General features: G+C 39.4%; 3 protein-coding genes across 3 annotated transcripts; all 3 read left to right on the plus strand.

Moving 5' to 3' along the window:
- Nucleotides 1–1361: 1361 nt before the first annotated feature.
- LOC107597396 (shugoshin-like 2) lies at nucleotides 1362–7852 on the plus strand. The gene is made up of 8 exons (XM_016288439.1): nucleotides 1362–1537; nucleotides 1625–1735; nucleotides 1813–1988; nucleotides 2221–2298; nucleotides 2505–2535; nucleotides 2729–4684; nucleotides 4813–4921; nucleotides 7765–7852. The coding sequence occupies exons 1-8, from the start codon at nucleotides 1471–1473 to the stop codon at nucleotides 7850–7852; spliced, it is 2616 nt and encodes an 871-aa protein (XP_016143925.1). The 5' UTR covers nucleotides 1362–1470.
- A 4673-nt stretch (nucleotides 7853–12525) lies between these two features.
- Nucleotides 12526–14452, plus strand: LOC107597398 (gamma-crystallin M2-like). Its single transcript, XM_016288440.1, has 3 exons — nucleotides 12526–12655; nucleotides 12848–13090; nucleotides 13323–14452. Exons 1-3 carry the CDS (start codon nucleotides 12647–12649, stop codon nucleotides 13596–13598), a joined length of 528 nt encoding a protein of 175 aa, XP_016143926.1. The 5' UTR covers nucleotides 12526–12646; the 3' UTR covers nucleotides 13599–14452.
- Nucleotides 14453–14497: 45 nt separating this feature from the next.
- Nucleotides 14498–15496, plus strand: LOC107597399 (beta-crystallin S-1-like). The gene is made up of 3 exons (XM_016288441.1): nucleotides 14498–14588; nucleotides 14667–14909; nucleotides 15011–15496. Exons 1-3 carry the CDS (start codon nucleotides 14580–14582, stop codon nucleotides 15281–15283), a joined length of 525 nt encoding a protein of 174 aa, XP_016143927.1. The 5' UTR covers nucleotides 14498–14579; the 3' UTR covers nucleotides 15284–15496.
- Nucleotides 15497–15846: the final 350 nt, after the last annotated feature.

A 15846-nucleotide genomic window follows, 5' to 3' on the forward strand; every position in this document is an offset into this window, starting at 1 on the left:
GCAAAATGCAATAGTATCGCTGAGCACCCACTGATATTCATTGTATAGACAACTGTGAATAATAATCTTTGACTGCTTGGCAACTTTGGTGACTGAATGTCGCAGTTTGTTCACATGATGCCATGGCAGATGGAGCAGATCAAAAGCCAGCATGATTCAGGATTTCCTGTTACTGCCAGCCTCTCTTTCTCGCTCTTGTTCTCTCTCAATTATGACAACAGAGAGCTCAGTGACACGTTCCCCCGCGTCTACAGCAGTTGCTTGATCATGTAATGCTCTTCAGAATGTGATCAAATTAACTTTGCCCAGAGCCATGCACTTGCTCCTGAACTATGTTTCTCACCACTCTTAAATATATATTTATTAAATATATATTTTAAAAAGTATATTTTATTCGTTGTAGAGGACGCCAGGACTAAGTTATACTTATAAAATAAGTCGACATGAAAAGGCATGTAAGGCAAAAACAATGTTTTATTTTTTCATTCACCAATCAGTTTTTAGGTTTCAGGCTATTTGTAACCAAATTTTGTACAAAGATGATTCTCATCTATGTTATGAAAGATATAACAGAATGGTTTGATATACTACTGTACTTTATGGAATATGTGCGTGAAATGTCCATAAATTGGTTTCCCCATTCTATACAATGTATCTATACATTGCATCTAATTTGCATATTGATGTGTTCTTGGGGCAAACCATAATAATGATAAAAAGAAGTGTAATAATGGGAGTAATAACTTGGCAACCTTTTCATAAGAATATCTCATATTTCATAGGAATTTTGATCTATAATTTCTTTCCCTATTGACTTGTTGTGTCTCCCCAAAATGCCAGATTAGCATGCCGTTTGTCCTGGTGTCCTCTACAGAAGACATGTATGAAAATGATGCCCTGTTTTGTAACAAAAAGTCATATTTCGATTTGCAACCCCATAACATTTTTCTGAGATTTTTGTTTACGACAAACAATTAAAAAATTGGGCAGATTTAAATGATAATTACAATACATTATCAGATTTCCCTAAAAGTGCTACATTTGATAATTCTGTCAATATCAGTCTTATCTAAAGACCAAGGAGAGGGAGTGTTTATGATCAAACCTCCAAACATCTGATATCTCTAAAAAAAAAAAAAAAAGCCCTGCATGTGCTCTGTACAGGACATCCAAACTGTGGCATGTATAGAAATTCACTAAAATAGAATGTCCTCCCTCTACAGAGTTCAAAAGTCTATGCCTCCTCCCAGGAGCATATTATGACATTTTCCAGTACCTGGAGGAGGATGGTGCGCTGCAGGTGTCACGTTGCAGATTTAGTCCAGTAGGTGGCGATACTTAAGCAGTTGATTCTACAAACAATATTTACAGCAAGAGAAGAAGAATTTTAAGATTCCGCGGCGATGTTTGGTTTTGAATTAGTATAAACCGAGTTTATTTGTATGCTAAATATTTGTTATCCGAGTAGAAATGCATTTTAATAAGTATAAAGATAAACATCATCAAGAGTCGAGTTTGTCGTCTTCTTTTATTACTGGTGAGTAGTCGGAATATAGATTCATATTGCTAACGGTTTTATTATTCCGCCGTGGTATTATTATCATCAGTCATGTCTTCATTACAGCTCCCAATGATAAAACGCTGATAATGGCGTCTAAAGAGAAGAAGGAAAACATGAGAATGGGCAAACAGACGGCAACCGTGTACGCAGCAAAGATAAAGACGAAGATACACAGTAAGAAATGCTATTACTGGTGTAGTTTGTGTTCTGTGTTGACCAATGGCAATACCCGGACCTTCATTATCTCTCAGATACCTCATCATTCTTCAAGCTTTCTTTGAAAAGCAACAACAAGGCTCTGACTCTGGCTCTGGTTGCTCAGAAGCAGAAGAGCAGAGAGCTGGAGGCAGAGGTGGTGCGACTGAGGAAAGAAGCACAGACAAATCATTTTGATCTTGCTCAACGGCGTCATAAAAACAAACAACTGGTGAGTCTGTGACAGTGAAGTATGAATTTCAGTCTTGGATACCTGACCCTTATATTTATACACTGTACACTTTTATTTGTATACACTTATTTATGTTGTACAGGCATAAGTCAAAATCAGTCTTATATTTATTGAACACATTGACCTTGCACTGTACTTTAAAAACAACAAACATACATCATTATGAATTATTCATAACAATATATGTAGTTAATGATTTTTCTGACTCTAGTTTGCCATTATACGAGAGTTTTATGACTCTTCCCTTAACTGGATGACAAAGGCAGTTGATATTTTTTGCAATGAGGAGGTAAGCTGTATATATTTTTTGAATAATTAAATTATATTGCCGTTTTTGTTGTTATTAATAATGATCAGCATGGTAGTAATATTTATTATTATCATGAGGACTTTGTTGATTTTCACAAATAGCTAATTGTTAAATAGACACAACATTATTATGAACTATTTTCATTATAATTAATTTCATGTTAACACTTATTATTATTTTTAAAGGATCCAGACTCTGGATACAACACCAGTAAAGGTATGAAAACACATTGTAGACTGTTAATTGATTACAAGTTTCCTTAAGTATGTCAGTCAAGTTTAATATTTGAATGATTGGCACTGTAATGCCAATTTATAGAAATTAAGCTGATATTAATTTCCTTGTAATTTAAAGCTAAATACGTCTTGATGATTTTCTTTTATATATATATTTGTGATTTATTTTTCAGACCAAATTATTGAAATAGAGAAAGAAGCTGGGAGTTTGCAAGACAAACCATTGTGTCCACAGCAGAACTATGACTCTAAACCAGTGAATACAGCCGGTGATGATCCCAGCCAAGAAAGAGACAGTCCAGCACAGCAAAACACCATATATGACTCTGAAATGGAGGTGACCGTTAGTGACAGTGCTGCTGAAATAGTAACAGTTGAAACAAATGCAAGAAGAACCTCTAGAGTTACAGAGGAACATCAGGAAAAGAAGGGTTTGTGTCTGTCAGAAAAAGATAGTGCGGTTATATCTGCAAAGTTAGACTCACCAATTGAATTTAGTAGATCAGACTATACATCAGCTGTGCCAAATGAGACGACCGCTGTGACACAGCAGTGCTCTCCTACTGTTCAGAATGAAGTGGAAAATGGGCAGCAAACAGAGTCAATAACTGCACGCAGGAAGACTCACGTCACCTCTCGTACTAAAAGTAGCAGACGTACAGGTAAACGGAAGGAACCATACCCAGACCCAAGAAAAACATACGTAATCTCCCAAGATCCTCCTTATGACATTTTTAATGATTGTTTTAGTGATCTCGAGCTTCAGAATTCTGAAAGAAGCAAGGCAATTGAAAATACTTCAAGTAAAGCTGTTAAAAACAAAGCTAAAGAGTCCCATGCTACGCAGGAACCCAGGAGAACATTTATAGTTCAAGATGAGCTAAGACCTCAGAAGATCAGGAAGACCAAAGTTTTGTCCCTTATGATGGATCACGGTTTATCTGATGTTCATGAAAATGTCCAGTCTGCCAGTAGTTTATGCTTCGAGTCTGCTTGTACTGATGTGCATGTCGGTGAGACCGCTGTTCAAAAACATAAAAACAAAACTCCAGCACACCCACTTCCTCAGTCTGAAAAGTGCAAGACACAGAAAAACAGAGGAACATTTGTGATACAGGCAAGTCAATCATTCATCAACAGGAATTCATTTTTGGATGAAACCAATATATTAGAGGATCCCAACAGACCGGAAGGTTTGCAGGAAGTAATATCAGAAACCCAAACAACACCTCTCAATATTGGTTCAGATAATGTTGCACAACAGCACAAGGCGCCAGAGCATGATTTTCTTCATAAGATATTGACAGAAAACACCTATCATCCAGAATGTTCACAAGATGTGAGTGCCAGCCTTGTACAGGAACCCTCTGAATTTACGTCATCAGTGGCTGGTAAAGCCAAAAAACACAGAAAAGAGGGGGAAGATAAAATAAAAAAGAAGAATGCTGCATCAAGAGAAAAACCCAAAGCATTAACAAAGAAACAAAACATTTGTGCTGTGCGTATGGATGAAAATGTGTTGACTGGAAGGCAAGATATGATTGATCTTCAGAATGGAGCAGGAGGCAGGTCTTTGTCTAATACTTTACAGTTTCCAGTAATATCTCACTGCTCAGCCTCAGAGGAGGACCTCAGGGATGAATGTAATGCTGAAACCCTTGGAATAAGCTCTCCTTCCTCTGTTGACAAGCTTGATCAGACTAACCACACTAACATGGACTCTCTTAGCATAAATCTAGATCAAACCAACCAAGCTCTTGAGGGCAGGTGCAGGAAAACATATGTTGTTTCATCTTCACATAAATCCCCCATTAAGAAAAAAACTGATAGTGGAGCTTCCAGTGACATTTCTGAACATGATCTTTTTACTAATGAAATGGATAATGTTTCATCTGTCATTAACAGAAGCATGTTTGCCATGGAAAAATATAATGTCACTTCAGATGGTTTTAGTGGACCCACAAAAAACCTTCAGTTTACAGAGGAGAGGCCTCCCTGGGAGACCCTTGATGGTTACACTGAAACACTCTCAGATGAAAGCTCTGCCCATAGCCCTCAACCAGAGACCCGCAGTCAAACTATGAACATTTACCAAGACCAGGACTCAGACTTGAGGCACCAAGCTCCAGGTAAACCTATGCCAATACATATTAGTACACTTTTAATGCAGATTAATTTTAATTTTTCCCTTTCTTGCATTTCACATATGTCTTAGGTTTGTTTGTATCTTATATATTTATTTTTATTTTGCAAACAGAAGAAGGCAGGGTTATGAAGAGTCTAACAAATACAGAGCATAACTCTGATTTCGAGAGAACACGAAGAAGAGCAGCACCAGTCTCCTACAAAGAACCAGCCCTCAACTGGTGAGTTACACTCAAATAATATCTCATCTCATCTTCCTCCGCTTATCCGAGGCTGGGTCGTGTGGGCAGTAGTCCGAGTAGAGCCCCCCAGACTTCCCTCTCCCCGCACACCTCCTCCAGCTCCTCTGGGGGAACCCCAAGGTGTTCCCAGGCCAGCTGGGAGACATAGTCCCGGAACACCTCACCAGGGAGGCGTCCAGGAGGCATCCGAAACAGGTGCCCGAGCCACCTCAACTGGCTCCTCTCGATGCGGAGGAGCAGTGGCTCTATTCCGAGCTCCTCCGGGGTGACTGAACTCCTCTCCCTATCCGTAAGGGTGCGCCCAGCCACTCTGCAGAGGAAACTCATTTCTGCCACTTTTATCCGCAATCTCATTCTTTCGGTCATGATCCAGAGTTCATGACCATAGGTGAGGGTAGGAACGTAGATCGACTGGTAAATTGAGAGCTTCGCCTTGAGACTCAGCTCCTTCTTCACCAAAACAGACCGGTACAATGACCGCATTACTGCGGACGCAGCACCAATCCGTCTGTTAACCTGCCACTCCATTATTCCCTCACTCGTGAACAAGACCCCGAGATACTTAAACTCCTCCACTTGAAAGAGCAACCCCCCCCCCCCCCTTCCAGGTTGGCAATCCACCTTTTTACCGACTGAGAACCATGACTTCGGATTTTGAGGTGCTGATTCTCATCCCTGCCGCTTCGCACTCGGCTGCAAATCTCTCCAGTGCACGCTGTAAGTCTTGATTTGATGAAGCCAACAGGACCACATCATCCGCAAAAAGCAGAGACGATATCTTGCAGCCACCAAAACAGACACCGTCCACTCCCTGGCTGCTCCTAGTAATTCTGTCCATGAAAATAATGAACAGAATCGGTGACAAAGGGCAACCCTGGCGGAGTCCAACATGCACTGGAAACAAGTTACTGCCGGCAATGCGAACCAAGCTCCTGCTCCGGTCATACAGGGAACGAACAGCCCGTAGCAACGAGCCCTGAACCCCATAATCCTGAAGTACCTCACACAGGATGCCATGAGAGGGACATGGTCGAATACCTTCTCCAGGTCCACAAAACACATATGGACTGGATGGGCAAACTCCCATGAACCCTCCAACACCCTAGTGAGGGTATAGAGCTGGTCCAATGTTCCAGGGCCAGAGTGAAAACCGCATTGCTCCTCCTGAATCCGAGGTTCAACTATCGGTCGGATTTTTCTTTCCAGTACCCTGGCATAGACTTTCCCAGGGAGACTCCCCCCCCCCGAGTCCCCAGCCTCAGCTTCCTTTACGGAAGGCGTGTTGGAAGGATTGAGGAGATCCTCAAAGTACTCTTTCCACCGCCCGACGACATCCTCAGTTGAAGTCAGCAACGCACCACTTCCACTGTAAACAGTGTTGGCGGAACACTGCTTCCCCCCTCTGAGCCGCCGGACGGTTTGCCAGAATCTCTTTGAGGCAGACCGAAAGTCTTCCTCCGTGGCCTCACCAAACTCCTCCACTTATTCGAGGCTGGGTCGTGTGGGCAGTAGTTCGAGCAGAGCCCCCCAGACTTCCCTCTCTTTTTTTGCCACTGCGACTGCCAGAGCCACGTTCTGCTTGGCCCGCCGGTACCCATCAGTGGCTTCAGGAGTCCCATGGGTCAGCCAGACCCGACATAACTCCTCCTTCAGCTTGACAGCATCCCTTACCTCCGGTGTCCACCACTGTGTTCTGGGATTGCTGCCACGACAGGCGCCAGAGACTTTACGGCCGCAGCTCCGAACTGCTGCCCCGACAATGGAGGTGTGGAACATAGTCTATTCAGACTCAATGTCCCCAGTCTCCCTTGGGACCTGGTTGAAGCTCTGTCGGAGGTGGGAGTTGAAGACCTCTCTGATGGGGGCCAAACGTTCCCAACAGACCCTTACTATATGTTTACCAGAGTGTCCAAGACATATGGCTGAAGATCAGAAGAAATGACTACAAATTCGACCTCCAACCTAGGGTGTCCTGGTGCCCCGTGCACTGATGGACACCCTTATGCTTGAACATGGTGTTTGTTATGGACAAACCGTGACTAGCACAGAAATCCAATAACAACTCACCAATCGGGTTCAAACCCCTCCAGGTGTTACTGTCACTGCCCACGTGGGCTTTAAGTCCCCCAAGAGTCCCCAGTGGGAGCGCTTTCCAGCACACCCCCCAGGGACTCTAAAAAGGCCGGGTACTCTGCACTGCAGTTAGGCACATAAGCACAAACAACAGTGAGTGACCCGAAGGCGCAGGGAAACGACCCTCTCATTCACCGGGGTGGACTCCAACACATGGCGGCTAAATTGGGGGACTATTAACAAGCCCACACCAGCTCGCCGCTTCTCACCCTGGGCAATGCCAGAATAGTGGAGAGTCCACCCTTGGTCGAGAAGAGTGGTTCTAGAACCCAAGCTGTGAGTGGAAGTGAGCCCGACTATATCTAGACGGTATCTCTCAACCTCCTGTACCAGCTCAGGCTCCTTTCCTGCCAGTGAGGTGACATTCCAAGTCCCAAAAACCAGAGTTGGCACCCGAGGTTTGGGTCGGCCAGCCACTCGGCCCCAACCACCGCTCAAATCACAACGCACCGGCCCCCTACGGCCTCTCCGGCAGGTGGTGAGCCCACCGAATAGCGGCTCCACATCATGGTTTAGGGGTGAGCCCTGCACAGCAAAGGCCCTGGTGACCCCATACCGGGCAGGGTGAACGAAAGCCTTGATTTAATCGTCATCATAAGGGGCTTTTGATCAAATAATATAGCATAGTCTAAAGTAATGCAATAAAATATAATGTATTTCTGTGTTCTTTTCTTTCTTTTTTTTTACAGCAAGATGAGGCGTGGGGACAAATACTCTGATACAAAATTCTTAAACTCTCCGGTGTTCAAAGACAAAAAGAAGAAGAAATTAACTTAGGACTGATTTTCCCATTTATTGATTTCAGATTTTTATTTGGTTTTTCTCTACTTTTTGTCTTTTTATGTAATGAAAATGTTTAATAGAACGATATTAAAGTATTAAATCATTTTTAATCACAGCTGTTAATTTGCCTTTATAGCTCAGTTTCATTCTTGTGTGTATATATAGGAAATATTGTTTGAATTTTAGATGATATTTATTTTAATGGTTGATAAAGAGAACCTGCTCTATTTGCAATTTATTATTAACTTAATTTTCCTTTTCAACCCTTTGTGGCATTCATTACTGGTCATATGGAAGTCAGCTTTGCTCATTTCCTTATCTTTTTACTATCAAGATATACAGTGGGTACTGAAAGTATTCAGACCCCCTTAAATTTTTCACTCTTTGTTATATGAGTCTGTGTGTTATGTAACCAGGCACTGGCCGACAGTGTTATAGTGATTGTGTGATAAGTGTTATAGATAATTTCTGTGTGTTTTTGTGAAAAATTATAATTTTCTATTTGTAGAGGTGATCGGTCTTATTAAGAAAAGGCATTGAATTCAAATGTTTTGAGCTTATAGCCACAGACTATTTTTTTATTTAATCAGTATTTTCTTTCCAACTTGTATCTTTCAAATGTTAGTCACATCAGATGGTAACCTAACACTTGTGTGTTAGACATCCTGTCTCAATTTTCCTGTTCGTAATAAGCCAAAATATAGTTTGCTTCCTGTTTAGTCTTGCCCCTGGCAGAGGATTAACTACTAGGTAAAGTTCTACTAGTTTTTTTTTTTTTTTTACATGTAATGTTTCTTTTTTCTAATGTTGCTGTTTTAATGGGATTTCTGCTATTGTTACAGACTAAATTTTTTAATAAAGACATTTAGAATTAAGTGTTTCAAATGGAGGCCAAGTGAGTGAAGAGAGATGTTAAAACTTTGCTGTAAGTAGCATGAAATAAATTTACTGTGCTGTATCAGGATAAATGTGATCATAAATTGTTCATATGTAAGGACACACTTTCTGAACAAAGTTTTTTAAAAACCTTTTTAGTGGTGAATATATTGGACAGCGACTCAGAAAAAATGGTTTTGATCCAAAGGGGAAAAGCACTTCTACAATGTTAGATGATCTGGTAAGTCATCAATATTAACGCAAAAGTTTAATATCAAGGGTTAGGGTTGTCGTATTGAAGAGTATAAATATTAGTTGCTATTGTTCTTATTTCAAATGTTATAATTTTTTTTTATAGAAAAACAAGATTCAACAATCTTAGGGATTGTATTGCTAAATATGTTCTAAATACATCTCTGCACATTCATGTAGGCCAATTATGACTTGGCTATAAGTGTGGCTTTGTGGTGGCTCAGTAAAGATGATGGGAAGAATGCAGCTGAGAATGACGTGAGTAATTTATATGACTGGCATTTATGTGTTTGTTCCACAGATTTACTTTTATGTATGCTGTATTTTACCATACATATTTTTGTGGCTCACATTTGGCAATGATATGTTTGTAGAGGAATTGGCAGTTTAAGACATATTAGCCAGTACCCTAATCACCTGGAAAGAGAAGCAATGACCCTTTCTTCATTTGTTGGAATGCTTCTGGTAGGGATAAGTAACTGGTTTCAACAGCATTTGTGTTTTTGTCCACAAGCTGTATCATTGTCCTCTCATTTTCAGAACAGCTTACCCATAGAAGACATTCTGTCTCTGTACAATTGCAAACCAGTGGCATCTTACCCTCATAATCATGCTAAGGTATATGTTGCAGTATTTATGATAGTATGTTTGTCATGTGAGTGAACAAATGTCATGCAGGATGAGATTTGGAAGTGATATACATCCGGTCTGAAAATAGGAACCCTTAAAATTGTTGTTTAGTCTGGCTCTTCACATAATGCCAAGAGGGAGCCTCAGCAAATTTCTGAAGGATGACTTAAAATTATTATATTTTATTTACTTATTAAAGTAATCTTTATATTAAAGTCATCTAATTGAAGTAAAATGGCAAATAAATAATGAAATAATGCAATAATATTGAATTGAAGTTTTTTTTAAATATATCAATATTAAAAACAAGCAGCTTTTTTATAATTACTGTATTATCGATTTTATAGTTTTTGAGATTTTTTGAGAAAAGGATGACCCCAATCTATTTTTCCACAACAGGGCAACATTGTTCACCCATTCTCCCTCACTTATCCATTTTCTATGCTCAGTTCATTCAAAGCAGTAGACCCCTCAAGAAAACACAGTATGTGACCTTATAGCAGTCCAGGGGCGGTGCTAGCAATTTTGGGCCCTATGAAAGAATATGAGGTTGGCCTCCCTATGGCACCAAACATACACTATATTGCCCAAAGTATTGGGACACCCCCTTCTAATGAACAGGTTTGACTACTTTAGTAATTTCCATGAGTACAAATATTAATGTTTAAGCATATAATGATATTCTAGGGAATTGTGTGCTTCTAATTGTATACCAATAGTTTGAACAGGGCCCTTTTCTATTCTAACACAACAACGCCTCTGTGTATAAGGCAAGGTTAAAAAACCTTGCCACAGTTTTGGAAGTGTCTAAAATGACTGTATCCATGAGTCATTGGTGTTTGGTGATGAGTTTTTGGCTCAAGGTCTGCATTTAAAGTCACACCAGAGGTGTTCAGCTGGGATTAGGACTTGGCTTTTTGCAGACCAGTGAAGTTCTTCCACACTGACTGAATCAATCTTTTTTTTTTAAACCTTGCCTTATACACAGAGGCATTGTTGTGTTAGAATTGAAAAGGGTCCTGTTCAAACTATTGGTATAAAATTAGAAGAACACAATTCCCTAGAATATTCGTATTTGCTTAAACATTAAGATTTGTACTCATGGAAATGACTAAAGTAGTCAAACTTGTTCATTAGAAGGGGGGATCCCAATACTTTTGGCAATATAGTGTGCAAGCCAGCCTAGCTTTTCAAAATCTTTGTCTGGAATTTAATAATATTGACCTATTAGCCTACTTTTGCTATTGCTTTTGACCATTAGGTATCAGTAACATAATTCATTCAGAACCTGTTTTATGGGCATAGACTTTCTGTACGACACTATTCTGCTGATATGTAATGAGTTTGACTACTTAATCAGTTATATTAATAGAAATGCTTCACTGGGGCAAACAAAAAAAATCCTAAAATAATAAATAGGATACCCCATAACACCAGCATTTCCAGCAGTATCCAACATTTCTCAATCATGATCTTACTCAGCTAAATGTGACTATTAGCTGTATTCCTTGTTTGCTAGCTACCTATGCACGTACAATGTTAAAAATGTTCTACATTATGAACCTTAACCCAAAAACCTTTAGCTTCATATACTGTAGATAATTGTGACCCTGCCTGTGGAAACCCAGCTAAAGTATTTTTTTTAACAGTGGATGAATAATTCACTCCTTGATTTGCTTAATAAAAGCCTCCTTTGAGATCGTTTTGACAGACATGTTTATTGTGTATTATTATAACATGTTTATTGCTAAGTTTAGTGTGGCAAAATAGAAGCGCAGCCGTAATTCGCCAGCAGTGTATCTGGTTGCCATGAAAACCTCAGTGCTTCCTGCTGCTGATCTATGTAATCAGAGTATGAATTTGTAAATTTTCTATAACAAAACTAAAATTTGTTTAAAAGTGCGACTGTGCAAATCGTCCGGCTCGGTTTAATTAAACTTAAAACTTAATAATTGTATTATCTTCATAAGCCCAGGTACTGAAACGCTGGATCAAGAAACACAGTAAACAGGAGGTCTCTCCAGTAACTGAGAAACTGGAGTCCCCCTCCACCTCTTCTTCTAGCTCCTCATTTAGTGTCAGTCAGCTGTTCCTCACATACATTTTACCACAGTCTGTTATGACCCATATATTATGTATCATATCATGATACACTCAATAATATAATGCACTGAAAAAGTGAAAATTACTGCCATCATGTACTCAGATTGTGTACTGTAATTGTTGCACCTATATTTTGCGTTGAATACAGGATATTGAGGACTCCTTAAAAGATGGATCTGCTCACTATGAGGGCTCGCAAGAAACTCTGCAGGACTGAAAACAGCATCTGTACAAGCAAATATTCATTTTTCATGGTTTATAAAACATTGCTGTCATTACACATGTAACATCCTTTCAGGTGTTTCCTCGTTTGTCCTTATTGTTAAAATATTAGTTCTTTCCTGAGACTTTGTTCACAACCAGATAATAATAAAGAGAGCCAATTAAATTTTTTTTTTTTTATAAATACCAGTAGTACTGACTTAATATTTCTCCAAAGTTTTTTTTTTTTTTTTTTTTTTTAGAAATAGGTGTGAATAATAATAAATTTTTCCAATCATTCTCATTATGCATGTGAATGAAGATTCAGTGTAAAGTTTACAGTAATCAATACAGTTCTTGAACTTTTACTTTCTGAACTCTGAAACACATGGTGTGTTATAGACATTTTTGGAAGTGTTGATGCATTCCATGTCATAAGGAATAATTCTATCACATAAAGCATTTCATTAATGTCTGGATCAAATCAGAGGGCAGCTGAGGTCAGTAATTTGCCAGCTAGGAATTTTGATTTGATGAATAAGGGCTTTTAAATCTATGGATAGGATTAAGAGGTTCACACTACAATCAGAGTGCCAAATCTCAGTCATTGAAAGGACAAATAAAGTTTGATCCACCACGTTGATGGTGGTTTATAAAGCAGACCTCATACCCTAGTTTGTTGACTGTTTCTCATGTTTAGAACTGTTTCCAGAGACTCACGTCAAAATGAGTAAGGTAAATAAGATGGTCAAAGATGATAACTTCTTTATTTTTGCATTTCTTAAGGAAAGTTTAGATTAGCATTTGACTGAACTGTTGCAAATACTAAATACTAATTAGAAATTATGCTACTATGACTATAAACAGAACAACCAGACTCTTACATTTGTCTGTATTGCTTTAATCTGTGACATCTCTTGATTTCAGATTATCTTTTATGAGGAGAGAAACTTCCAAGGTCGCTCCTATGAGTGCGACACAGACTGCCCAGACATGTACCCTCATTTCAGTCGATGCAACTCTATCAGAGTGGAGAGTGGCTGCTGGATCCTCTATGAAAGACCCAATTACTCTGGTTTCCAGTATGTGCTAACCAGAGGTGAATATCCTGAATACCAGCGCTGGATGGGCTACAATGATATCATTCGCTCATGTCGTACATTTTCCTATGTGAGTAATATGCATGTTAATGATTCCATAATATTTGTTGTGAGATCTATTTCTATATCTACTTTTATTATTTTATTATTCCGTTTTTGTTGTTCACTGTTCTGGCACACAGAAAACTGTTGTTGTCAGTATCCACACTTGTATGTTGTGTTGTTGTACACATTTACACTGTAGACATTCAAACTCTAGGCCTTTTAAAGTATGTTAAAAGACCTTTTGAAATGTTTTGCAGAAAAGTGGTGGATCCTACCGTATCCGGATCTACGATCGGACAGATTTCCAAGGTCAGATGATGGAATTCAGTAATGACTGCAAGTCCATTCATCAAAGTTTCCAATGCCGCAGCATTCACTCTTGCAATGCCGTGGAGGGCTACTGGACCTTCTATGAGCAACCCAGTTATCAAGGCCGCCAGTACTTCCTGCCTCCTGGCGAGTATCGCAAGTTCAGTGACTGGGGTGCCATTTGTGCCACCGTTGGCTCGTTCTGCAGAATCATTGATTTTTAGAGTTAATGTTATGAAAATAACTGTGCCTTTTCTGGCATTGACGTGTCAATAAAATGCCACAAAACCAAATGCTTGGCAGTGTATGTATTCATGCTGCAGGTGTGTTGATTACCACAGCTGTCTGTGATCAAATATAGATTTCAGGCTGTATGGCATCTGTGGGGACATGCTTAAATTCCTAGATTAGTATTCCCTTATGTTTGCCAGTGTAGATGATTTAAAAACACACTGTAGTCATTGCATATCTATATCAATAAAAATGTATTTTGCTTCTAAGTCAAGCAAGTTAAATACAGTATGGACAGTAGGAAGTCACCATAGGTTGTGGTAGATTGTAACAAAGGTTTTGTTACAATCTCAACTTTACTAATGGCAACCACACAGAACTTTCCATTCTGGTAACAAATTCAGTCACTGACAAAGCCTTGATGTCTGGTGTTAGGCCTTATTTTGATTAAGTAGCCATCTGGCACAATGACAGCTTCCTGCAAAAAGTTAGAATATTTGCTGCAATACACTTATTAGTGAAATAAATCATGGCAGTAGGACATACAAAGATTTCTTGAACAGATTCCCTCATAAACATCCTATATCAGCTATACCAAAGGCATTTAGCAATTTCAAGAAAAAAACCTTTTAGTTTCAATTAAAGTTTCTTATTTAAACAATCTTGTGATGTGTAATGCTAAAATAAATGCATACAAATAACACTATTGTTGTGTTGTTTCCCCAGATCTTTCCAGCAGCTTTCAACAGAGCAGCTTTTGCTGGAAAAACTAATGTTACGGAGGCAATCAAAGTGATTGTTTAGGTTAAATCTGTCCATGTTTGCAATATTCCTGTACAGCTTCTGCTGACATGAGTACACTGTGATTTAAATGACAACACGAACAGTAGTACCATTATTTTCTTGGATATATATTAATAGTTCCAGCAGCATTTGGCAACTGAACAGGAAAAAATATCAAATCCTACACAAACATGGGAAAGGTCTGTACAGATTAGAATAATTTATTAGTCAAATATGAATTATTGTGCTGCTCTCATTATCTAAAATGTTTCCTCTAGATTATCTTTTATGAGGATAGGAACTTTGGTGGCCGTTACCATGAGTGCATGAGTGACTGCTCTGACCTGCATTCCTACTTCAATCGCTGTCACTCCATCAAAGTGGAAAGCGGTTGCTTCATGGTCTATGACCGAACGAATTTCATGGGCCACCAGTACTTTCTGAGAAGGGGCGAGTACCCTGATTACATGCGTACTATGGGAATGAACGATTGCGTCAGATCCTGTCGCATGATCCCAGTGGTAAAGACTGAAGCTAATTGTTATCTAAAGTTATCAATGTTCTTGTTTTAATGGACTGAAATTAAGCACTCAGCCTTAACTTCCTGTTATTTACCCATTAGCATCATGGGGCCTTCAAAATGAGGCTCTATGAGCGCCAGGACATGGGCGGCAGGATGGTGGAGCTTGAGGATGATTGCCCCAACGTCATGGACCGGTTCAACATGTCCAACTTCCATTCCTGCCACGTGATGGACGGTCACTGGCTCGTTTATGAGCAGCCCAACTATACGGACAGGCACTTCTACCTGAGGCCTGGCGAGTACAGGAGGTACAGTGACTGGGGTGGCATGAGTTCAAGGATGGGCTCCATCAGACGGATCATGGATCTCTAATGAAAGGAATCCATGTGAAATGTCTGCTGTATGCTCTTTTTCACACACTAAATAAAATGGTGCCTCTGCTCAAGTGTCTTGAGTTTTGTTCTTGCACCCTCTACCTGGAGGGGTCAATGCCTGATGACGACACTTGCTATAGGCTGCCAGACTGCTTGACACTGTTCGGAGAACTGAATAAAACTATAGAGACATTTTCCTCATTGAGACAGGTTTTGAGTGTTCTCTCTGCTTGTGCTGTATATTAACGCTCACTCATGGTAAATATCTAATGATAAACAGATGAAGTGTAGAAAACCTGCTTTATAATGTTCCCTCCTGGTGGAATGACCGGCCCAAATCAATCCGAGTCCTTAACCATCTTCAAGAAATGACTAAAATGACTTCCACCTTTATTTGACCCTCTAACTCTAGCACTTTCTATTCTATTTTAATTCTACTTTATATATATCTTCTTTTTTTATATAAAAACACACTAGCTTTCTATTTTTTCTATTCTATCTATTTGTTTTTCTTTGTGTGTGTGTGTGTATATGTGTGTGTGTATAATATATATAAAAAAA

The sequence above is a fragment of the Sinocyclocheilus grahami genome, unplaced genomic scaffold (genome assembly GCF_001515645.1).
Source record: "Sinocyclocheilus grahami isolate Dianchi unplaced genomic scaffold, SAMN03320097.WGS_v1.1 scaffold231.1, whole genome shotgun sequence".
Lineage (NCBI taxonomy): Eukaryota > Metazoa > Chordata > Actinopteri > Cypriniformes > Cyprinidae > Sinocyclocheilus > Sinocyclocheilus grahami.

Excerpts from the sequence above, each read along its gene's own strand:
- LOC107597396 (XM_016288439.1), top strand. The coding sequence starts at position 1,471 with ATGCATTTTAATAAGTATAAAGATAAACATCATCAAGAGTCGAGTTTG. Across the intron at positions 1,538-1,624 it reads GTCGTCTTCTTTTATTACTG|CTCCCAATGATAAAACGCTG; the intron begins GTGAGTAGTCGG and ends TCTTCATTACAG. Across the intron at positions 1,736-1,812 it reads GATAAAGACGAAGATACACA|ATACCTCATCATTCTTCAAG; the intron begins GTAAGAAATGCT and ends ATTATCTCTCAG.
- LOC107597398 (XM_016288440.1), top strand. Across the intron at positions 13,091-13,322 it reads CATGTCGTACATTTTCCTAT|AAAAGTGGTGGATCCTACCG; the intron begins GTGAGTAATATG and ends AATGTTTTGCAG.
- LOC107597399 (XM_016288441.1), top strand. Across the intron at positions 14,910-15,010 it reads CCTGTCGCATGATCCCAGTG|CATCATGGGGCCTTCAAAAT; the intron begins GTAAAGACTGAA and ends TTTACCCATTAG.